The sequence below is a fragment of the Periplaneta americana genome, chromosome 17, assembly GCF_040183065.1.
Source record: "Periplaneta americana isolate PAMFEO1 chromosome 17, P.americana_PAMFEO1_priV1, whole genome shotgun sequence".
Taxonomy (NCBI): domain Eukaryota; kingdom Metazoa; phylum Arthropoda; class Insecta; order Blattodea; family Blattidae; genus Periplaneta; species Periplaneta americana.
In genome coordinates, this window is record NC_091133.1 from 10793354 (window position 1) to 10820331 (window position 26978).

Genomic DNA, 26978 nt, shown 5'->3' on the forward strand with positions numbered 1-26978 from the left:
GTTAATTCCCGATTTACCACGAAAATCATCTGTAGCTTCATTTAGATTGGCAACAGGTCATGATTGTTTGGCCAAACACCTGCACAGAATTTGAATATATGAGTCCCCTAACTGCCCATTGTGCAACTCAAACCAAGAAATGGACTCGGAACACCTCAAAATCTGTGCTTCAGTGGCTGACCATGAGAATATCTTTGAAAAAAATTGGAGTGCAAGAGGTCAGATGACTTTATTGTCAAACGCTTGGCATTAGAAAACAACTTTTTTTTTTTTTTTTGCACGATCACGGCTCTATAGATCGCAGTAGAGGTTGTTCTGTGTTGTACGTTCGGTGCTTGAGAGTAAGGAAATTGCTGATGTTGCTTCATTTTCATTTTAATACTTCAAAGAGGTAAGTCTTCATTCGTGAATATCGTCAGTTTTTGCCTTCGATGTATTATTTATCATATTAATAATATTTAATTATTCTCTTGCCGTACTAACATTCATTACTTCACAATTCTTCAGTTCATAGGTGCAGAGTGCCTAACCATAACGGAATTAGAGGCTTGGACATGTAGTGGCAATAAATAATCGAAATTCTCACGAAATGTAGAGGATTTTGTTATTACCAATTTATGACAGGAGCTTAAATTTGTGTATTTTGTGAAACTTCCTCAATAAAAATTTTAGGTCTATTCGTTTTTCTGTAAGACTTTGGATAACTAATGTTCTCTAAGATTGCGCTAATCTTTGCAACCATAGGTAGAAATTTTCTCCAACTGTAGCAGAGAAATTGACTGTAGCTTGCCATTGTAAGTGCTTTACTGAGAATGAAATTAGATTTGCAAAATAAATATATATGCGGTGAGACATACAAAATTGATGACAATCATATACCATGAGGTCCAATAAAAATGAGTATAATTGGCTAAACTACCCCTTTGTACTCCGATTATACACCTTGCATATACGAATCTATGACAGGATAGGTTTTGTTAATTTAGGCTTTTATTATGCCTTGGATATACGATCAACTGCATCTCCACAAAAAATCCCTCATAAATTAAACGATTTTCAGTTCTGAAATTACCAGTTTCACGTAGCGCTAGTTTCACGGAAATTGTAATGACGCTCCGAGTCCCAGTTTCGTTCTCTCTTTGCGCCAACTTGTATATATTACGTAAGCAACAGTCCAAACTTAACCTGTCACTGATTTGTAGGATGCAAAGTGTATAAGCACTAGTTTAGCGTAATGTTTTTATATACTCAAAATTGTTTGAAGAATATTATTGCCGTGCAATTTTATAAATTCTCGATTTTGATTTTGAAGTGGTTCCATAAGTTGTCAATGATTAAATGTGACCACAAGGCAGCATCAAAGCTGATTGCATTAGTTGTAGTACTATCCCTTGTTTCTTCTAATGCAATTGAGGAATTTGAGAGGAATTTTTATTTTTCCTAAATTCAGAGTTAGACACAATTTAGTAGCTGTGGCGAATTGTTGTCCTCATATGCCAGATTCTTCTTCATTATTCTGTGTTAAAATATTCTTATCTTTTGTAGCTGGAAATCTCTGTGTGTAAAAGAAAGTTACTGTAGCATGCTTAACATCTGAAGAAACATACTTGCTCAGTGATCATCGTTGTTTTTCCTATTGTATTGCTGTAGCTTTCCGTTTTGTTATGGGCATCTGACTCAAATTTGCTTGGGAATTCAATTTTTAGTTATGGATATTTTTATAAATACACTTTAACGCTACCACTACACACTGATAATAGTTCTATACCAATAAATTCTGCAAGGAACACCAGCACTAGGACTTGGTTTAACACTCATTAAAAAGAGACCTGATGTTGTTGTTGACTTTGACTGCTGTGATTATGATTAATTATTTAAAACAGGCCTACTATTACACTCTTCCAAGTTGAACACATTAAACTCTGCGTCAACTTAGGACTCTAAACCTAAAACAGTAAAGTAGGTTTTGACGTTGTTTCTAACATAATAACCTAATTAATATTGCCTACGTAATTATCTGTTAATAATTACTTATTTTCTCAATTCTGATTTTCAGTTGGCAGAGTTATTATCTATTTCAGTTTTCATAAATCACTTTAAAAAAGCTTGTTCCTGAATTTTGAGGCCCTGAGCAGATGCACCATAGACTGCTGCCTAGATCAGGCCCTGTCGGTGATGGGCGAGTAGTAAGTGAATGTGACAAGACAGTGGTTGAGACAGTTATTTATGGTGGTAGCGAGGGGGCAGTAATCTGCTGAGATATTTCCTAGTCCCATACAGTCACGAAAAAGAACATGGTGTATTCATTAACACTATTATAGTGGTTACATAATAAAGGGATATGACAAAGATCCTGACTTCGAGAAGGATGTCTTCTCATGAAGGATGCGATGGTTGAAATTGACTTCTGACTTCAAGACATACTGCAAACGGGACCGACTTGTAGTTTTCTTCAATCAAGTTCCAAGTTTTATATATTTGTATTTGTGTTGTATTTAATTATAGTTGTCCACATCTGTGGAGTAACGGCTAGCGCGTCTAGCCGCGAAACCAAGTGGCCCGGGTTCGATTCCTGGTCGGGGCAAGTTATCTGGTTGAGGTTTTTTCTGGGGTTTTCCCCTTAACCCAATATGAGCAAATGCTGGGTAACTTTAGGTGCTGGACCCCGGACTCATTTCACCGGCATTATCACCTTCATCTCATTCAGATGCTAAATAACCTAGATGTTGATAAAGCGTCGTAAAATAACCTATTAAAATAAAAAAATAATTATAGTTATTACTTTTATGTATATCATCATCTTCATCACGGCATAAGCCTTGTGGCTCATTCCGTCTTCAAGAAAACTGATCCGACCATCTCATCCGTGGCCTGCCGACATTTCTTCTACCTACAGGTTTATATTTATTTATTATTTGTGGTATACGATCTTCATCCATTCTTTGTATATGATCTTGCCATCTTTGTCTGTATTCAATGATTGTTTCATTTAGACTCTGAATTTCCAATTCTTTTCTAATATCTTCATTTCTCTTTTTGTCTATGAGTCTATAACCTGCCACCTGTCTCAAAAATTTCATCTCAGCAGCCTCTATTTTCTTCTGTTGTGAGATAGTCAAGACCCAACTTTCACACCCATAAAGCAAGGTTGGGATCGCCATTACTTTGTAAAGTTTTAACAGTGTTGGCCTATTACAATTTTTAAAAGTTCTTTTTATTGTACCACATAGTGTTTGGAATTTGTTTAATTTATTTTGCACATCTCTATTGCCGGTATATGACACAATGTAACCAAGATAATTAAAATCACTTTGTTGTTGGATGGGTTTATTATTTATGCAAATTTTTGCTCTTAACAGATCTCTTCCTTTAAGAGCCATTATTTTCGTTTTTTCATATGAGATTTGAAGATTATATTCACTTGTAATATTATTTAATTCATGTATGGCTCTTTGTAAATTATCTTCCGAATCTGCAATTAAGATCTGGTCGTCAGCAAACAACAGTGTATCAATGTTTCTCCCTTTTATTTTAAAATGTGTTTTAAGCATAGTCTGCCATCGTACAACTGCGTCATTAATATATATATTAAATAGGGTAGGCGATAATGGACACCCCTGTCGTACTCCTAAATTAATCTCTATTAAATCATCCTCTTCTATGGATTTCTCCAATTTAAACTTTGTATTTGTATACATACTTTGTATTACTCTTATAAGATGTTGAGGAAAACCGTTTTTAATCATTATTTCCCATAGCAAATTTCTTTTAACTTTATCAAAAGCTTTTACATAATCTATAAAAGCTATTAGAGTTGGTAGGTTATATTCTCGTCGTTTCTCCATAAGTTGTGTTATCGTGAAGATACAGTCATTGCAGGAACGTCCTTTTCTAAATCCATTTTGTGAATCATGCAGTATAGTTTCTGAGATTGGAGCAATTCTTTGTGTTATAATTTTTGCATAAATCTTATAACCTGAGTTCAAAAGATTGATTCCTCTATAATTATCACATTTAGTTCGATCTCCCTTTTAAAAAATCGGGCATATCAATGCAATATTCCATTCTTCTGGTAAATGTCCATTTTTCCAACACATATTAATAAAGTTCAAAAGCCTCGTTTGGAATTTAATCGACGCATATTTAAATAGTTCCATATTCAAACCGTCAGTTCCTGGACTTTTTTTGTTTTTGAAGTTTTCTAAAGTTTCTTTTAGTTCATCCATACTTATTAAATCTACATTTTCATTAACATTTGTTATTACTAATTTATCTCCTTCTGGATCAGTCCATAATTTCTTATAATATTTGTTCCATTCTTCATTCTTAATTGGATTATGCTGTAGTCTATCTTTCTCATTCTCATTCAACTGTTTTAGAACTTTATATACTTTCTCTTGTCGTCCGTGTAGGTCGTGTTGTAAGTCATTCACATATTTATCTCAACTTTGTCGCTTTATTTTCCTCACTTTGCGTTTCACTACAGCATTTAACCTCTTATATTCTGTTCGGTTCTCTGTTGTTTGATTACTTAGGAACTGTAAATATGCTTTTTTCTTTTCATTTATTATGTTCGCAATTTCTTCATTCCAAACTTTGAGTCCTCTATTTTTATATTTTTTTGTCCTCTTACCCAATACTTCTGATGCAGCGTTTATAGTTATACGTTTAATTTCTTCCCATTCTGAATTTATATTATTACTTATTGGTCTTTTATGTATATTATGTAATTAATTATTAGTTTGTAAATATGACATGTCCCATATTATGTATATGATCAGTGGATGCAATAAATGATTATGATTATGATTAAATACAATATTTAACAAGTTAAGCTACAGCATATAAGATTTACGTAAGTTTTTTTTTTATATCTGCCTTGAAAAGATACAAAATAGTTTAAACACACATGCACTCAACACAGAAAGAAAAAATGCTTGAAGTGTTTATACATAAGTTTATAATTATGGAATCTTATGTATCAGAAATGGAATTCATTTCGACATACTCAGTAACCTAATACTAAAGTTATTCCGTTTTCTTGTATAGCATTTCATCAAATCATAAGGAATTCCGAAGTTTCACCAAATATATAGTACTGGTCTTACTAATAAAAAAACTTATACCGATATTTAACTGTCTTATACTTACACAGCGAATAGCTCGTTTTTAAGTCGTGTATAACAGTACAACTGTTACGCAGCTACATCATAGTTTCCTCATTACTTCATTTTGAAAAGTAATAGAATAACTGAGTTCCTCTATTGAATCTGACAGTGTGCACTGATGTGCTGTGCTAAGTATTGATAGTACAACTGGACCTGATCAATTATCACGCTGTATTTTGGTCAAAGAGTATAGCTATAGTAATATTATTCTATTTATTCTGTGCTATATGTTTTGTTCTTCTTTGGTTACAAGGCTAACATCATCATACAGCATCATCATCATCATCATCATCATCATCATCATAAAATGATATTCAATACAAACAGCAATTAGCGGGAGCAGCCATTTTTTTCTCTGTATACAACACTTAAACAGGGGGTTTCGTGTACGGTATATAAGTACTGGAAGGTAATTTCTTTGTTGTTTATAAATGTTGTTTATACATCCATCGCTTATACATGATATAGTAGTAACAGTTTCTGTCTCAACCCTGCATAATTCTCCTATAAAAACTATACATGGTTTATCAGGAAGACATAGTAAACACTGTGAATAAATTTGGATGAAATGTCGGTATCTTCCCACACTACATAGTTCCTTGGTCTCATATTACTTAAATAATTCCATCAACTAACTTTCTAAAGTTGTCACTTACCTCGGCTTAATATCACTCTGTGTGGTGCAGGCAATATAGAAGATTGGTCTAAATTTGTTTCTTCTTACATTCTGCAGATGTATGAGTCACTTAAATCTCTCTTTCAGTCGTGATGGATATGATTAAGGAGGAACCAGAGGTCGACCCATTGGCTACACAGTCCAGTGATAACACTGATACAGATGAGAAGAAACCCTTATCAGAGGTAGGCTACATTGAAAGTCGCTGATTCTTTTATTTCTATGGTTTCTGTGTATCACAATGTACAACGTGACATAATGTTATATCGATGGTGTTAGGGTAAAAGGAGATACTTAAGTAATAAAATTGAGTTTTGAGAAAATTGAAAATTAAACTTCTAATCCTTACTGTGAATAATTCTCTACATAAATAACACATCAAATGCTGGTATTGTTTTGTTTTTTTCACGTCCAATTGTGGAATTTAACTTGTGTATCCACCTGGGGAACATCTGTACAAAAATGACGTAACTCCTTTTACCCGAACATCATCAATTTACCTCGTAGTTAGCAGACTTTTAGTATAACCATCGCAGGGCAAGAAACTGAGGTGAGCCTTTGTGAAGTCAGTCACCTCTTGCTAAAACAGTACACCTTTTCACAGTATACCTACGTTCTGTACAAGAGATGATTTAATTATAATATCTAGCAATTAATTGTGATTAGCAGTGGTGATGTTTAATGATCCTAATCTGTTATCATGTCTCACTTTTCTGGTCATATTCGTGATTTGCGTTCAGTATGATTCCATGTAAATACAAATCAATTGCAAGTGGAACGACGAATGTTAAATTGCATGACAGTATATTATTAGCGATATGCTTCTATTCTTGAAGAGTATTTGATGATCAGCATTACCATGGCATGAGTTGGTGAGGTATAGAGTGACATTTAAACTTTATTTGACATGCAGTCCATATTTTTAAATAGTTATTTGAAGGTAACAAATGAAATAAAAACAGTAAAAGAGTATTTTAAATATGTTAAGCCTGCTCAATTGCACCAGCAACCTATTCGAGAGGTCATTCATGAGCAAGAATTCATTACAACTGCGATAAAACAGGTAATATAATATAGAAATTTTATATAATAGTTATTTAGTATTAGTTATTATATAGTTATATAGTTATTATGTAGTTATAGTTATTATAATAGACCTCACTTCGATTATTGCGACGTTTTGTTCAGTGATCTCAGGATTGATTCCGCTTAGAAACTACAGCGTGTTCATAACGCGTGCGTCCACTTCATTTGTAATGTTCGATACTATGATCGTATCTCACCTTCTTTCGAGAAGTTATCATGGCTTAGGTTACATGAGAGGAGAAATCTGCACTCACTTTCTCTTTTATATCGAATTATGCACACTTTATCCCCCTATTATTTATTCGCTCGTTTTCATACTCTCTCTCGCTATCATAAGATTAATACTCGATCACAACGCGATAACAAGCTACAAATTCCACTTCACGCATCATCTCCGTATTGCTCATCTTACACTGTTGCTACCTCTCGCCACTGGAACTCTCTGCCGCCTGAAGTCAAGGGCTGCCAAATATTGAAATCTTTCAAATCCAAGTTAGAAATTTATCTTATGACGAGTTGCCAAACTATCTTACTATTATGACGAGTGTTGTATTGCATGTTTCCACGTATTCACATATTTTTTATGTTCTAGTGATATTTAACTTATTTTATATTTTTGTTTTCATATTTTCCGAAAATGGTATATCTATAATGTGGTAACTTGAGCTATATATAACCATAATTTTCCTTTATGTGTGTACCTAAAAATATTGTATTCATTGTATGCTTTGTACTTCACTATTTTATTACTACCACTATTATTATTATTATTATTATTATTATTATTATTATGTATTATTATTATTATGATTATTATTATTATTATTATTATTATTACTATTATTATTATTATTATTGTCATCATCAATAATTGTCTTATTTTTTTATACTTTGTATGTCTAATTTATTTTGACCTGCTGTTCACATTTTATTATGCTTTTTCCTTTCATTCTGTATGTTATATATTATGTGTGATTTCTACTTACTTATTGTTTCCATTTTATTATTATTATCTTATTCAGTTTTGTGTGTAAAATTGTAGTGTACTTTGTAAATTTTTAGTGTTTTTTGTAACGCAGTTTTACTCATGGTTGAGTGTTAGAGAAGGCCGTATGGCCTTAACTCTGCCTTACTTTCTTACAAATGGCTTTTAAGGAACCCGAAGGTTCATTGCCGCCCTCACATAAGACCGCCATTGGTCCCTATCCTGTGCAAGATTAATCCAGTCTCTATCTCTATGTCCCACCTCCCTCAAATCCATTTTAATATTATCCTCCCATCTACGTCTCGGCCTCCCCAAAGATCTTTTTCCCTCCGGTCTCCCAACCAACACTCTATATGCATTTCTGGATTCGCCCATACGTGCTACATGCACTGCCCATCGCAAACGTCTGGATTTAATGTTCCTAATTATGTCAGGTGAAGAGTACAATGCGTGCAGTTCTGCGTTGTGTAACTTTCTCCATTCTCCTGTAACTTCATCCCTCTTAGCCCCAAATATTTCCCTAAGCACCGTATTCTCAAACACCCTTAATCTCTGTTCCTCTCTCAGAGTGAGAGTCCAAGTTTCACAACCATACAGAACAACCGGTAATATAACTGTTTTATAAATTCTAACTTTCAGATTTTTTGACAGCAGACTAGATGATAAAAGCTTCTTAACCGAATAATGACACGCATTTCCCATATTTATTCTTCGTTTAATTTCCTCCCGAGTGTCATTTATATTTGTTACTGTTGCTCCAAGATATTTGAATTTTTCCACCCCTTCGAAGGATAAATCTCCAATTTTTATATTTCCATTTCGTACAATATTCTGGTCACGAGACATAATCATATACTTCGTCTTTTCGGGATTTAAATCCAAACCGATCGCTTTACTTGCTTCAAGTAAAATTTCCGTGTTTTCCCTAATCGTTTGTGTATTTTCTCCTAACATATTCACGTCATCTACATAGACAAGAAGCTGATGTAACCCATTCAATTCCAAACCCTGCCTGATATCCTGAACTTTCCTAATGGCATATTCTAGAGCGAAGTTAAAAAGTAAAGGTGATAGTGCATCTCCCTGCTTTAGCCCGCAGTGAATTGGAAAAGCATCAGATAGAAACTGACCTATACGGACTCTGCTGTATGTTTCACTGAGACACATTTTAATTAATCGAACTAGTTTCTTGGGAATACCAGATTCAATAAGAATATCATATAATACTTCCCTCTTAACCGAGTCATATGCCTTTTTGAAATCTATGAATAACTGATGTACTGTACCCTTATACTCCCATTTTTTCTCCATTATCTGTCGAATACAAGAAATCTGATCAATAGTCGATCTATTACGCCTAAAACCACACTGATGATCCCCAATAATTTCATCTACGTATGGAGTTAATGTTCTCAAAAGAATATTGGACAAAATTTTGTACGACGTCAACAAAAGTGCTATTCCTCGAAAGTTACCACAGTTGGTTTTGTCCCCCTTCTTAAAAATAGGTACAATTATGGACTCCTTCCATTGTTCTGGTACAATTTCCTTTTCCCAAATAGCAAGTACATGTTTATAAATTTCGCTATATAATGCACTTCCACCTTCTTATATTAATTCTGCTGGAATTTGATCGATACCTGGAGACTTGTACTTTTTCAGATTTTCTATCGCAATTTCGACTTCTGAAAGCGTGGGTTCGGGTATAAATGGCTCAGCAGTTTGTATTTCAATTTCGTCCCGATCATTTCTATTTGTCCTATGTACATTTAGTAGTTGCGCAAAATAGTTTTTCCCTCTGTTTAGGATTGATGGAGAGTCTGCAAGCAAGTCACCATTCACATCCTTGATCACGTTTACCCTTGGCTGATATCCGTTCTTAAATTCCTTTATACCCTTATATAAATCTCTAATGTTTTTATTCTTACTATTTGTTTCTACCTCATTCATTTTTTCCTTCAAGTAACCTCTTTTTTATTTCTAATTGTACGACTTGCTTCCCGTCTTTCATTGAAATAATTATCTCTTTCTCCTCAACTGAATCCTGTAAGAATTTCAATTTTGCCTGTTTCCTTCTTTCTACTACCATGTAACAATCTTCATCAAACCACGGTTTCTTTTTCTTAGTTTCATAATAACCTATGCTCTGCTCAGCTGGAAATTTGATACTAACTCTGCCAGGTTAAATAAATCATCTTCATTATCATTATTTAGCATTTATTTTTAATTTGCTTATACCTGTACTAGATTAAAAAAAAAACTGGCAATATCATCATTGACTTTGTTTGAAACATTACTTTCTGTTAAAGTACATTTTTATAATCTTTGGCATTAAAATATTATATTTGCAGTCAGAATTTTTGTGGAAGGATGTTATATTATAAATGTTCATGGTATAGAGCATATGACTCGACAAAACTCCAAAACTGACATTTCTCTTCAAATTTTGACTACTTTTATGGCAAAGGAGCATTTTTCAACATTAGATAGTATTATAGACATCGCTATCTTAGAAATTTGTGGCTATAACTGTGTATTATATGTGTGTTATATTGTAAATGTTCATGATATAGAGCATATGACTCGACAAAACTCCAAAACTGACATTTCTCTTCAAATTTTGACTACTTTTATGGTAAAGGAGCATTTTTCAACATTAGATAGTATTATAGACATCGCTATCTTAGAAATTTGTGGCTATAACTGTGTATTATATGTGTGTTATATTGTAAATGTTCATGATATAGAGCATATGACTCGACAAAACTCCAAAACTGACATTTCTCTTCAAATTTTGACTACTTTTATGGCAAAGGAGCATTTTTCAACATTAGATAGTATTATAGACATCGCTATCTTAGAAATTTGTGGCTATAACTGTGTATTATATGTGTGTTATATTGTAAATGTTCATGATATAGAGCATATGACTCGACAAAACTCCAAAACTGACATTTCTCTTCAAATTTTGACTACTTTTATGGCAAAGGAGCATTTTTCAACATTAGATAGTATTATAGACATCGCTATCTTAGAAATTTGTGGCTATAACTGTGTATTATATGTGTGTTATATTGTAAATGTTCATGATATAGAGCATATGACTCGACAAAACTCCAAAACTGACATTTCTCTTCAAATTTTGACTACTTTTATGGCAAAGGAGCATTTTTCAACATTAGATAGTATTATAGACATCGCTATCTTAGAAATTTGTGGCTATAACTGTGTATTATATGTGTGTTATATTGTAAATGTTCATGATATAGAGCATATGACTCGACAAAACTCCAAAACTGACATTTCTCTTCAAATTTTGACTACTTTTATGGCAAAGGAGCATTTTTCAACATTAGATAGTATTATAGACATCGCTATCTTAGAAATTTGTGGCTATAACTGTGTATTATATGTGTGTTATATTGTAAATGTTCATGATATAGAGCATATGACTCGACAAAACTCCAAAACTGACATTTCTCTTCAAATTTTGACTACTTTTATGGCAAAGGAGCATTTTTCAACATTAGATAGTATTATAGACATCGCTATCTTAGAAATTTGTGGCTATAACTGTGTATTATATGTGTGTTATATTGTAAATGTTCATGATATAGAGCATATGACTCGACAAAACTCCAAAACTGACATTTCTCTTCAAATTTTGACTACTTTTATGGTAAAGGAGCATTTTTCAACATTAGATAGTATTATAGACATCGCTATCTTAGAAATTTGTGGCTATAACTGTGTATTATATGTGTGTTATATTGTAAATGTTCATGATATAGAGCATATGACTCGACAAAACTCCAAAACTGACATTTCTCTTCAAATTTTGACTACTTTTATGGCAAAGGAGCATTTTTCAACATTAGATAGTATTATAGACATCGCTATCTTAGAAATTTGTGGCTATAACTGTGTGTTATATGTGTGTTATATTGTAAATGTTCATGATATAGAGCATGTGACTCGACAAAACTCCAAAACTGACATTTCTCTTCAAATTTTGACTACTTTTATGGCAAAGGAGCATTTTTCAACATTAGATAGTATTATAGACATCGCTATCTTAGAAATTTGTGGCTATAACTGTGTATTATATGTGTGTTATATTGTAAATGTTCATGATATAGAGCATATGACTCGACAAAACTCCAAAACTGACATTTCTCTTCAAATTTTGACTACTTTTATGGCAAAGGAGCATTTTTCAACATTAGATAGTATTATAGACATCGCTATCTTAGAAATTTGTGGCTATAACTGTGTATTATATGTGTGTTATATTGTAAATGTTCATGATATAGAGCATATGACTCGACAAAACTCCAAAACTGACATTTCTCTTCAAATTTTGACTACTTTTATGGCAAAGGAGCATTTTTCAACATTAGATAGTATTATAGACATCGCTATCTTAGAAATTTGTGGCTATAACTGTGTATTATATGTGTGTTATATTGTAAATGTTCATGATATAGAGCATATGACTCGACAAAACTCCAAAACTGACATTTCTCTTCAAATTTTGACTACTTTTATGGCAAAGGAGCATTTTTCAACATTAGATAGTATTATAGACATCGCTATCTTAGAAATTTGTGGCTATAACTGTGTATTATATGTGTGTTATATTGTAAATGTTCATGATATAGAGCATATGACTCGACAAAACTCCAAAACTGACATTTCTCTTCAAATTTTGACTACTTTTATGGCAAAGGAGCATTTTTCAACATTAGATAGTATTATAGACATCGCTATCTTAGAAATTTGTGGCTATAACTGTGTATTATATGTGTGTTATATTGTAAATGTTCATGATATAGAGCATATGACTCGACAAAACTCCAAAACTGACATTTCTCTTCAAATTTTGACTACTTTTATGGCAAAGGAGCATTTTTCAACATTAGATAGTATTATAGACATCGCTATCTTAGAAATTTGTGGCTATAACTGTGTGTTATATGTGTGTTATATTGTAAATGTTCATGATATAGAGCATGTGACTCGACAAAACTCCAAAACTGACATTTCTCTTCAAATTTTGACTACTTTTATGGCAAAGGAGCATTTTTCAACATTAGATAGTATTATAGACATCGCTATCTTAGAAATTTGTGGCTATAACTGTGTATTATATGTGTGTTATATTGTAAATGTTCATGATATAGAGCATATGACTCGACAAAACTCCAAAACTGACATTTCTCTTCAAATTTTGACTACTTTTATGGCAAAGGAGCATTTTTCAACATTAGATAGTATTATAGACATCGCTATCTTAGAAATTTGTGGCTATAACTGTGTATTATATGTGTGTTATATTGTAAATGTTCATGATATAGAGCATATGACTCGACAAAACTCCAAAACTGACATTTCTCTTCAAATTTTGACTACTTTTATGGCAAAGGAGCATTTTTCAACATTAGATAGTATTATAGACATCGCTATCTTAGAAATTTGTGGCTATAACTGTGTGTTATATGTGTGTTATATTGTAAATGTTCATGATATAGAGCATGTGACTCGACAAAACTCCAAAACTGACATTTCTCTTCAAATTTTGACTACTTTTATGGCAAAGGAGCATTTTTCAACATTAGATAGTATTATAGACATCGCTATCTTTGAAATTTGTGGCTATAACTGTGTGTTATATGTGTGTTATATTGTAAATGTTCATGATATAGAGCATGTGACTCGACAAAACTCCAAAACTGACATTTCTCTTCAAATTTTGACTACTTTTATGGCAAAGGAGCATTTTTCAACATTAGATAGTATTATAGACATCGCTATCTTAGAAATTTGTGGCTATAACTGTGTGTTATATGTGTGTTATATTGTAAATGTTCATGATATAGAGCATGTGACTCGACAAAACTCCAAAACTGACATTTCTCTTCAAATTTTGACTACTTTTATGGCAAAGGAGCATTTTTCAACATTAGATAGTATTATAGACATCGCTATCTTAGAAATTTGTGGCTATAACTGTGTATTATATGTGTGTTATATTGTAAATGTTCATGATATAGAGCATATGACTCGACAAAACTCCAAAACTGACATTTCTCTTCAAATTTTGACTACTTTTATGGCAAAGGAGCATTTTTCAACATTAGATAGTATTATAGACATCGCTATCTTAGAAATTTGTGGCTATAACTGTGTGTTATATGTGTGTTATATTGTAAATGTTCATGATATAGAGCATGTGACTCGACAAAACTCCAAAACTGACATTTCTCTTCAAATTTTGACTACTTTTATGGCAAAGGAGCATTTTTCAACATTAGATAGTATTATAGACATCGCTATCTTAGAAATTTGTGGCTATAACTGTGTGTTATATGTGTGTTATATTGTAAATGTTCATGATATAGAGCATGTGACTCGACAAAACTCCAAAACTGACATTTCTCTTCAAATTTTGACTACTTTTATGGCAAAGGAGCATTTTTCAACATTAGATAGTATTATAGACATCGCTATCTTAGAAATTTGTGGCTATAACTGTGTGTTATATGTGTGTTATATTGTAAATGTTCATGATATAGAGCATGTGACTCGACAAAACTCCAAAACTGACATTTCTCTTCAAATTTTGACTACTTTTATGGCAAAGGAGCATTTTTCAACATTAGATAGTATTATAGACATCGCTATCTTAGAAATTTGTGGCTATAACTGTGTATTATATGTGTGTTATATTGTAAATGTTCATGATATAGAGCATATGACTCGACAAAACTCCAAAACTGACATTTCTCTTCAAATTTTGACTACTTTTATGGCAAAGGAGCATTTTTCAACATTAGATAGTATTATAGACATCGCTATCTTAGAAATTTGTGGCTATAACTGTGTATTATATGTGTGTTATATTGTAAATGTTCATGATATAGAGCATATGACTCGACAAAACTCCAAAACTGACATTTCTCTTCAAATTTTGACTACTTTTATGGCAAAGGAGCATTTTTCAACATTAGATAGTATTATAGACATCGCTATCTTAGAAATTTGTGGCTATAACTGTGTATTATATGTGTGTTATATTGTAAATGTTCATGATATAGAGCATATGACTCGACAAAACTCCAAAACTGACATTTCTCTTCAAATTTTGACTACTTTTATGGCAAAGGAGCATTTTTCAACATTAGATAGTATTATAGACATCGCTATCTTAGAAATTTGTGGCTATAACTGTGTATTATATGTGTGTTATATTGTAAATGTTCATGATATAGAGCATATGACTCGACAAAACTCCAAAACTGACATTTCTCTTCAAATTTTGACTACTTTTATGGCAAAGGAGCATTTTTCAACATTAGATAGTATTATAGACATCGCTATCTTAGAAATTTGTGGCTATAACTGTGTGTTATATGTGTGTTATATTGTAAATGTTCATGATATAGAGCATGTGACTCGACAAAACTCCAAAACTGACATTTCTCTTCAAATTTTGACTACTTTTATGGCAAAGGAGCATTTTTCAACATTAGATAGTATTATAGACATCGCTATCTTAGAAATTTGTGGCTATAACTGTGTATTATATGTGTGTTATATTGTAAATGTTCATGATATAGAGCATATGACTCGACAAAACTCCAAAACTGACATTTCTCTTCAAATTTTGACTACTTTTATGGCAAAGGAGCATTTTTCAACATTAGATAGTATTATAGACATCGCTATCTTAGAAATTTGTGGCTATAACTGTGTATTATATGTGTGTTATATTGTAAATGTTCATGATATAGAGCATATGACTCGACAAAACTCCAAAACTGACATTTCTCTTCAAATTTTGACTACTTTTATGGCAAAGGAGCATTTTTCAACATTAGATAGTATTATAGACATCGCTATCTTAGAAATTTGTGGCTATAACTGTGTATTATATGTGTGTTATATTGTAAATGTTCATGATATAGAGCATATGACTCGACAAAACTCCAAAACTGACATTTCTCTTCAAATTTTGACTACTTTTATGGCAAAGGAGCATTTTTCAACATTAGATAGTATTATAGACATCGCTATCTTAGAAATTTGTGGCTATAACTGTGTGTTATATGTGTGTTATATTGTAAATGTTCATGATATAGAGCATGTGACTCGACAAAACTCCAAAACTGACATTTCTCTTCAAATTTTGACTACTTTTATGGCAAAGGAGCATTTTTCAACATTAGATAGTATTATAGACATCGCTATCTTAGAAATTTGTGGCTATAACTGTGTATTATATGTGTGTTATATTGTAAATGTTCATGATATAGAGCATATGACTCGACAAAACTCCAAAACTGACATTTCTCTTCAAATTTTGACTACTTTTATGGCAAAGGAGCATTTTTCAACATTAGATAGTATTATAGACATCGCTATCTTAGAAATTTGTGGCTATAACTGTGTATTATATGTGTGTTATATTGTAAATGTTCATGATATAGAGCATATGACTCGACAAAACTCCAAAACTGACATTTCTCTTCAAATTTTGACTACTTTTATGGCAAAGGAGCATTTTTCAACATTAGATAGTATTATAGACATCGCTATCTTAGAAATTTGTGGCTATAACTGTGTATTATATGTGTGTTATATTGTAAATGTTCATGATATAGAGCATATGACTCGACAAAACTCCAAAACTGACATTTCTCTTCAAATTTTGACTACTTTTATGGCAAAGGAGCATTTTTCAACATTAGATAGTATTATAGACATCGCTATCTTAGAAATTTGTGGCTATAACTGTGTGTTATATGTGTGTTATATTGTAAATGTTCATGATATAGAGCATGTGACTCGACAAAACTCCAAAACTGACATTTCTCTTCAAATTTTGACTACTTTTATGGCAAAGGAGCATTTTTCAACATTAGATAGTATTATAGACATCGCTATCTTAGAAATTTGTGGCTATAACTGTGTATTATATGTGTGTTATATTGTAAATGTTCATGATATAGAGCATATGACTCGACAAAACTCCAAAACTGACATTTCTCTTCAAATTTTGACTACTTTTATGGCAAAGGAGCATTTTTCAACATTAGATAGTATTATAGACATCGCTATCTTAGAAATTTGTGGCTATAACTGTGTATTATATGTGTGTTATATTGTAAATGTTCATGATATAGAGCATATGACTCGACAAAACTCCAAAACTGACATTTCTCTTCAAATTTTGACTACTTTTATGGCAAAGGAGCATTTTTCAACATTAGATAGTATTATAGACATCGCTATCTTAGAAATTTGTGGCTATAACTGTGTGTTATATGTGTGTTATATTGTAAATGTTCATGATATAGAGCATGTGACTCGACAAAACTCCAAAACTGACATTTCTCTTCAAATTTTGACTACTTTTATGGCAAAGGAGCATTTTTCAACATTAGATAGTATTATAGACATCGCTATCTTAGAAATTTGTGGCTATAACTGTGTATTATATGTGTGTTATATTGTAAATGTTCATGATATAGAGCATATGACTCGACAAAACTCCAAAACTGACATTTCTCTTCAAATTTTGACTACTTTTATGGCAAAGGAGCATTTTTCAACATTAGATAGTATTATAGACATCGCTATCTTAGAAATTTGTGGCTATAACTGTGTGTTATATGTGTGTTATATTGTAAATGTTCATGATATAGAGCATGTGACTCGACAAAACTCCAAAACTGACATTTCTCTTCAAATTTTGACTACTTTTATGGCAAAGGAGCATTTTTCAACATTAGATAGTATTATAGACATCGCTATCTTAGAAATTTGTGGCTATAACTGTGTATTATATGTGTGTTATATTGTAAATGTTCATGATATAGAGCATATGACTCGACAAAACTCCAAAACTGACATTTCTCTTCAAATTTTGACTACTTTTATGGCAAAGGAGCATTTTTCAACATTAGATAGTATTATAGACATCGCTATCTTAGAAATTTGTGGCTATAACTGTGTGTTATATGTGTGTTATATTGTAAATGTTCATGATATAGAGCATGTGACTCGACAAAACTCCAAAACTGACATTTCTCTTCAAATTTTGACTACTTTTATGGCAAAGGAGCATTTTTCAACATTAGATAGTATTATAGACATCGCTATCTTAGAAATTTGTGGCTATAACTGTGTGTTATATGTGTGTTATATTGTAAATGTTCATGATATAGAGCATGTGACTCGACAAAACTCCAAAACTGACATTTCTCTTCAAATTTTGACTACTTTTATGGCAAAGGAGCATTTTTCAACATTAGATAGTATTATAGACATCGCTATCTTAGAAATTTGTGGCTATAACTGTGTATTATATGTGTGTTATATTGTAAATGTTCATGATATAGAGCATGTGACTCGACAAAACTCCAAAACTGACATTTCTCTTCAAATTTTGACTACTTTTATGGCAAAGGAGCATTTTTCAACATTAGATAGTATTATAGACATCGCTATCTTAGAAATTTGTGGCTATAACTGTGTATTATGTGTGTGTGTGCGTGTGCGCGTGCGTGTGTGTGTCCCCTCCCCCTTGGTTATCAGTAGAAAAATGAAGAAAATAAACGTACGAATTCTGAGGCAGTAGAGGAAGCGGACAGCACTTGGGATGTGCTACAGTATAATCAGAAACGTGAACTGCAATGAGGACGTCAAAAACAGGATAGAAATGGCAAAGGAGGCTTTTAATAGGAAAAGGAACATCTTTTGCGGACCACAGCAAAAAGAACAAAGGCAGGGGCTAGTGAAGTGTTTTGTGTAGAGATTGACATATGGGACATAAAAGTGAACATTACGACAAAGTGAAGAGAAACAATTGGAAATATTTGAAATGTGATTAAGTGGAAGAATGGAGGATGTGAAATAGACAGAATGAGAAATGATACTGTGCTAGAAAGACTGGGTTAATAAAGAATAATGCTGAAACTGATCTGGAAAAGAAAAAGGAAATTGCCGGGTGATTGACTGATTAGAAGCTACCTTCTGAAGGATGCACTGGAAGGAATGGTGAATGAGAAAATGTTCGGGGCAGAAGAAGTTACTAGATGATAAACAACATTAGGATACATGGATCATACGAGAGTAAGAGGAAGGCAGATAATAGGAAAGTTTAGAGAATTCTGAGTTTGCAGTAACAGACCTTACGGCTCTGTTAGCAGAAGAGGAGATGATATTAAGGGATATGCTACTGGAGCTAAATGACAGCTGTGAACAGTATGGTATGAAGATAAATGCAGTTAAGACAAAGACCGTGGTGATAGGAAGAAAAATAAAGAAGGTAAACTTGCGAATTCTAAATGAGGCAGCAGAGGAAGTCGATAGCTTCAGATACTTAGGATGTACTGTAAGGAGTAACATGAGCTGCTGGCAGGAAGTCAAAATGAGGATAGCAATGACAAAGGAAGCTTTTAATAGAAAAAGGAGCATCTTCTGCGGACATCTGGAAAAATAACTAAGGAAGAGAATAGTGAAGTGCTTTGTATGGAGTGCAGCATTGTATGGGGCAGAAACGTGGACATCACGATGAAGTGAAGAGAAGCGAATAGAAGTATTTGAAATATGGATTTGGAGAAGAATGGAACGTGTGAAGTCGACAGACAGAATAAGAAATGAAGCTATGCTGGAAAGAGTGGGTGAAGAAAGAATGATAATGAAACTGATTAGGAAGAGGAAAAGGAATTGATTTGGTCATTGGCTGAGAAGAAACTGCCTACTGAAGGATGCATTGGAAGGAATGATGAACGGGAGAACAGTTCGGAGCAGAAGAAGATATCAGATTTAGACGACATTAAGATATATGGATCATATGAAGAGAAAGATAGAAAATAGGAAAGATTGGAGGAAACTGGGTTTGCAGTGAAAGACCTGCCCTTGGGCAGAACAATAAATGAATATATTTATTGTGACATCTGCCTCGGGAATCGATCACTCGTCCCACAGGAGGCAGGGACACGAGAGACGAGTCGAGCTCCACGAGGGGACGAAAAGGGAAACACGCAAGTCGGCCAGAACTGTGGTGCGGCGCAGCCGCGCGAACTGCAGGGGACGGACGTAAGAGGGGGAAGCTGGAAGTTTCCAAAAGAAGCCACGCGATCCGGTTGCTGTAACGAGATTGTTCGCGGAATCGCACTTTCTGGAAACTATGGTTTAGTAATAAATACAGTACGCGAGGAAAAGAGAGTTCAGTTTTTGATCAGCAAGACAGTCAGTCTTGTGTAACAGTGAAGCCAGCTTCGAGACTGGAGTTCGACTTGAGTGTGTGTCCGCAACTGTGCGAGCGTCCAGGCGAGTGCGGTGTATCCGGAGTCTGTGGTTCGACGAGCAGTGGACCGCAGTTGGGGGACCTGAGTTCGAAGTTCAGTGGACTGTTTCTGCAAGTCTAGGGTTTGATATACGGTGATTTGAGTAAATGAGCTAAAAGAACTAGCTAAGGCAAACGAACTGTGAACTGAGAACTGACAGTTTTGTGTTGTAAATAGTGCTTTGTGAACATTAGTTGAGATTAGGAGTACATTGTTGTTGTCAATAATCCAAGTAAATTGTCATTGTCGTCTGTGGAGTGCAATAACGAATACTGTGTTGATGTGTGGAGCGAAATACCCATTGTTGACGGGAGTACTTAAATTCAATTATAGAAAGTGATTATTGTTGTGGCAATAAAAGTTACATTATTGTTTGAATAAAAATTTATATATTTTCTGCCATGAATCTCATAGAAGCGATATAGGCCAAATAAATAATTGCTGTATGGCTTATTAAACCAATGTGGGCTGTGGAAGTAGGATCTGTCTGGTATATAGGTCGGTCATTTACTGTGTTTAGAAAAATTTGACTGACAAACATCGTAAGGAGCTGAGATCATGGAGAGTATTGATAAACAAAGAACTGTATCTGGAAATGTCACATTTCTTTGCTGAAGAGGATGAAAGTGACGGATTTGTGACACATATCTCAATATGGCCACATTAAGGATCCTTTATGAAGTACGGTAATTTGAGGATTGGGGCTTGTGCTTCAAGAATAAATTTTATGCAGATTTTGAGAAAAAATGTCGGTTCAAGTGGGAGAAACTTTTGTGATGGACATGATTGTGGTATTGAATAGAGAACCCAAGAGTGTTGGCAGTCTGGTCAAGATTTGGCCAGTTGTTCAGTAGTTCCCCCCTTTTCCGCAAATGCATTTATTCCTGCAGAGAACACTTTCCATATACGAGGCGCATCGAGAAAGTAAGTTTCCCGATTTTTTCCCCTTGGAAGTAAACGTAGTTAATTGCGCATGCGTAACAGATCTATGACGTATCAATCATATGCCAGCCGGACAGGTCCCGCCTGGTGCCAGTAGCGTGGCAGCAGTGGTCCGAAATGGAAGCTCTTATTCCTTCTCCCGCTGCCTGCGAGGTTCGGTCGGTGATAAAGTTCTTTAATGCACAAAGCATTGCGCCAATTGAAATTCATCGGCAGCTCTGTCAGGTCTATGGGCCGAACATCATGAGTAAGCAGATGGTGCGTCGCTGGTGTAGGCAGTTTTCCGAAGGTCGTCAAAGTGCCCATGATGAAGAGCGCAGTGGGCGACCGTCCCTCATCAATGATGATCGTGTTGACCTGGTGCGGCAGTGCATCATGGAGAACCGTCGCTTCACGATTACGGAGCTGAGCAGCCATTTTCCGCAGATATCGCGATCCTTGTTGCATGAGATTGTCGCTGCTGTTCAAAAAAGTGTGTGCCAGGTGGGTGCCGAAAAACCTGACGTCCGAACACAAAATGCAACGTTTAGGAGCAGCACTGACATTTCTGCAATGGTATCACGATGATGCCGACGAGTTCCTCAACAGGATCGTCACAGGCGATGAGACTTGGTTTTCGCACTTCAGCCTGGAAACCAAGCAGCAGTCAATGCATTGGCGGCATAGTGGATCTCCGGTCAGGACGAAATTCAAACAGACGCTGTCGGTACGGAAAGTGATGTGCACGGTGTTCTGGGACAGGAAGGGCATTCTGTTCATTGACTTCCTTCTAAGAGGTGAAACAGTGAATGCTGACCGTTACTGTGAAACACTGCGAAAATTGCGACGTGCCATTCAAAACAAGGCGTGGAATGCTTACTGCAGGTGTTGTGCTCCTCCATGACAATTCTCGTCCACATACGGCTCGGCGCACAGCAGCTGTTTTGACGGAATTTGGCTGGGAGTTGTTTGATCATCCACCCTACAGTCCTGAGCTTGCTCCCAGCGATTTTCACGTTTTCTTGCACCTCAAGAAATTCCTGTCCTCCGGTGAGCGTTTTTGGCATCGACGAAGAGCTGAAGACGTCTGTCACACGCTGGTTCCATTCACAGGCGGCAGAGTTCTACGACAGAAGAATACAAAAGTTGATCCCACGATATGACAAGTGTCTCAATTTTGATGGTGGCTATGTTGAAAAATAGCTGTAACATTGCTGTACCTGTTGCCAATAAATGTTTTTCTGAAAGTGTGTACTCTTTAAAAAAAAAGAAACATAGGGAAATTTACTTTCTGGATGCGCCTCGTATATTAAATAAAACAGTTTATATCTTAATCATGCTTCGCGTATAAATAATGTCGTGTTGAGTTCAAGCAGTAGTTGTTGAGGCGTCCTGATGATATACGGTACATAAATATTTTTATGAGCATTTATTATGGATTTATTACATTTTTATTATTGAGTTATTTATTTATTTGTTTGTTTATTTATTTTTTTTTCTTTTTACTCATGAGAGTAACATTATCAATACTTTAGGCATTCTCTAGAATAACAACTCAATGTACATTACTGGTACCTCAATTTTCCGTTTCTAGCATACATTTAATCCTTAATAACACATCTCCCTTCTGAAAAAAATGAGATATTGAAATGCAGAACTGGAATAAACTCATGTTTTAGGCACACACAAAAAAGGAAAATTAAGATATTGTAATAACTACTGCCACAGGGCTAATTTTAATAACACCGAGATCCTGGCAAAGTGTTCGGGCTACTGGGATAGAAGAGTAAAGGAAACCCTGGCCATAGCAACGGAATGCGTTAACCTGAATCAGGACTTGGGTCTCCAACTAAGCGTGGCATGGGCACCGGCTATTAAATTTCTCAACGCCCAGACGACAGGCCGTCATCAGTGGAGGACACATAAGAACTCGTCCGCCAAACCCATCGTGAGATCCGCGTCAATCAGCCGAACAGCACAAAGCAAGATGACACATCGGCCACGCTCACACCGCGGTCTGCACTAATAAGAGCCAATCAGTGCACAGCTCCTCAGCTGACTCCTTCCTCTGGCACTATAAATTAAGGAGCTGGGTACCCTTAGTTATCATTTAACCCTGAAGATGAACATCCTTGAAACGTCGGTGGATCACCAACTTATGACCTGGCTGGAAGCCCGAGAAAATTTTGAGTTAAGATATTGTAGATTCAAGAGCGTCCATTAGCATCCATCAATTTCTGTGTTGTTCCTCCTGAGGATAGAAAATAGTGATTGTAATGTTATATGCATTAGCTAGGAAGGTATTGTAAATGGCCACAATGCAATATAAAATTACTCATGTATGTCATATTGAATTTCAGTAATTAGGTTATCAGTGTCAGTAACACTACCTACTTCTTTCTTTTTCCACTCGATCCGTGTTTCACATTCTTTGAGATATGGCGATTGTGGAAGCATATGTACAGACACAGTTGAATCACCTTTTCAGCTTTTGATTATAAATTCTACTGCAAAAAGGATTATTCTGATATGTATGTATTTATTCACATTGAAAATGGGTAAATATCCGGTGGCAGTGGTAACTAATTACACTCAATAATGACAATAATAAAATGACAATAATTGATAATAAATATAATTGATAATAAATTACTACTATTGCTGCTGCTGCTAGATTAGCTTTCATACTTGCTGCTACCGGTACTATTGAAATAACAGTAGTATAATATTATTAACAAGGAGCATCCTTGGAGGAGGATATGTTTTTCACTTTCAGTAGTACTGATAAATATTTTGAGTTGTCTCTCTTATATAGCTGTTAATGTATTGTTCTTATATTACTGTCCATTATTTTCATAATACTCTATTTTGCATCTGCCTTAAGTCGCAGTTAATCCCTATTATGAGGACCAGAGTGCAACGTTACCACTTGGAATCACATTCTCGCAAACTGTTATAAATATCATGGATTATGTCCTTGTGTTTTGCAGGAAGGGAATTTATTGGATCTCCACGTGACTGGAATAAAGACGGAATGTGTGGACAACAGCTATGATTTCACATCAGAGACTAAATTTGAGGAAACTGCAGTGCCAACTGATTTTGTTTACATAAAGTGTAAAGCTGAGGTAAGTGGAGCCCACAGGGTGTGCTGATTGTTCTTTTTCCAATATTTTTCCGATTTTAGCATATGACAGCCATTAATATTTTCCGTGTAAAATCATTTTTATCTCACTGTATCCTACATTTCAAGTATGGATACGTATTAATATTTATATTTAAATATTATTTTTTCTAAGGGACGTATTGTTGGTACAAGTGTGAAGATATCAGTGGCGAAGCTAAGTTGTAAGTACTGGGTAGGTTGAAAAAATCTGCTTACCTGGTGTCTTTTTTACAGAGCAGATATTTATCTATCAAAATTTTTTGTGATACAGACCTTACAAGAAGATAATGACCACTCATTTTCACCTCGAAACAGAGTACAGGTAAAACAATGTATCATCTTTGTCTGAGAGCATTCTGTTAGTCAAGGATATTTCTTATTCCATGAAAATGGAAAATTTCTATTTTGTCTTTCTCCTCCCGGTATTTTAATTTATAAATGTGGTGTCGATCTTCTATCTTTGTAAGTACATTTTGTTTCATACGCCCAACTTGAAAATGGTTTCTCTTCTAATTCTACAAATAATCACCTCAATGTTCTCTCAGTATAAACCATTTTACGCAAACTTAATATGTAGTACATATACACTTTTGATTAAAATAAACTCATAGTACTATGATGTACCGAAGTATAGATTATATCTCCGTGCAGGATTTCTGCATTCCCCATATGGTGAAGAATGGGTAGAACATATTCTGTGGGACAGTACATGAGTGTAGGCCACCAAAGGGGAACAGAGAGGTAGAACTTAAACTGACTGTGAGAAGGATTCAATCCGGCATCAGAACTGGAATCCGGTGTGGCTTAGTGGATAAAGCGTCAGCACGTAGACCTGAAAACCCGGGTTCGAGTCCCAGTGCCGGAGAGAATTTTTTTCCATTCTACCCATTCTTCACAATAAATTAAATTCAGCAAAGCAGCGTTTTCAGAGAACACCAATATAGCGCAATGTAATAATGTGAGAGAAGGCTAGCCTTCTTTTGTACGGAGATGTAATGAATCGATACTCGTTACGTGATTCCCCCAGAGCAGTGTATATTGGGGAGTACCACATTCTTTCGATCTGACAAATGCTGGCGCAGCGGCCCTATTTACTTCATCGGAGATTCAGTACAATGCAAGACTTGCATAGGAATAGGTACATAGGTTTCTAGTGTGATATTCCATCGTTATCTTGAAGAATGCCGTGTTGTGCAGTTAACTGCTCTCAAAGGTCAGAAAAAAATGTCAGATTGTTTCTCCTGTCTCAGAGAGACAAATATAGAAACAAGAAAGAAATAGATAAACAACATCACAAGAAAGGGTTGCCTTCCGAAACGTGCATATACATGCGAGGTAAGTGCTACTACATTTGAATTGAATTTGAATATATATTTTTATTGTACATGTTGCAATTTATGATCACAGTAATTTACAATTATTGAGAACACTAATTTGTGATTACAGAAACATTTTGCATACAATATGTTTGAAAATAATCGAGCTGACAGAAGGAGATTGTTATGCTGGGGCGCTGTTCCTATAATATTTTCACACAAATTTCAAAACCATGGAAAGAGGCAGCAAAAAGAATAGTGAATAAATCTGAAAGTAAGTGGATTAAAGAAAATATATTCTATTCACGTATGTTTGGTTACAATATACAAAACATCGAAAGAAATACAATAATAATAATAATAATAATAATAATAATAGTAATAAAACTTCTTTGTTAACAATCATTTTATGAGATTGAAATTCAGCACATTCAATCATTATAGTCCTAAATGTATAAACTGATAATATAATATTTTACGAAATAAAATAAATATATCTCTAATATGAAAATTTAATTATTGTTTAAATTCTTAACTCTGCATTTAACTATTAATACTGTAAATAATGTACAATATTAGAGAATATTAGTCGTGAACTTAACTAAATAATAGATAATAATGCAGTTCTGAATCTTGCAGGTATGAAAGAAACAATTCCCTATGAATCAATGGAAGAAGATATAGTAGACGAAAGCTCTAACATGTCGACACAGGAGAAAACAAATCCAAACATTCTTGAGTTGGAGTGAAAATTACAGTCGTGCAGAAAAAAAGGAAAGCACTTACATGAAGAGACAGAAACCTTCAAAAGTAACATTCAATCTCTTTTTAATGACTATTTAAACAGAGGAAGGTAGACCGGCCGGCCTTTTCAAACAGATACAATTAAAAAGTGTCTTAAATTGTATTTATCATGTGGTACATCTGGTTATGAGGAACTTGGAAATCAGAATTATCCAATACCAAGTATTCACACCCTGCAGAAACCGATACAAGGATTTAAATTTAAACCTGGAATATTATAGGTCTATGATTTGTTTCCTCTGTTAGAGACTAAAATTCAATGTATGAAACCCGATGAGAGGCATACTGTCTTATTGATAGTTGAAATGACCTTGAAACCCGGTCTGTAGTTCGACAGTTCATCTGGTTTAGTTCTCGGTAATCAGAATATATTTAAATTAAATCGGTTGGCTAAATCCATGCGAATATTTGTACAGGCTGCGTCAGAAAGAACGGATGGATTTCACAGAGCAAGAAAATTGTAAGGATTCATCAAATCAAAAATTTATTATTATCAACAT

General features: G+C 34.3%; 1 protein-coding gene across 3 annotated transcripts in view; it reads left to right on the forward strand.

The window, feature by feature from the left end:
- The first annotated feature begins 315 nt into the window (after positions 1-315).
- LOC138693052 (zinc finger protein 271-like) overlaps positions 316-26978 on the forward strand; it is a 152952-nt gene continuing 126289 nt past the window's right edge. For all 3 annotated transcript variants that reach the window (XM_069816607.1, XM_069816610.1, XM_069816608.1), the window contains exons 1-3: positions 316-391; positions 5932-6029; positions 24183-24320. In XM_069816607.1, the coding sequence (XP_069672708.1) occupies positions 5937-6029; positions 24183-24320 (231 nt within the window). In that variant the 5' untranslated portion in view covers positions 316-391; positions 5932-5936. The remainder of the gene's footprint in view (positions 392-5931; positions 6030-24182; positions 24321-26978) is intronic.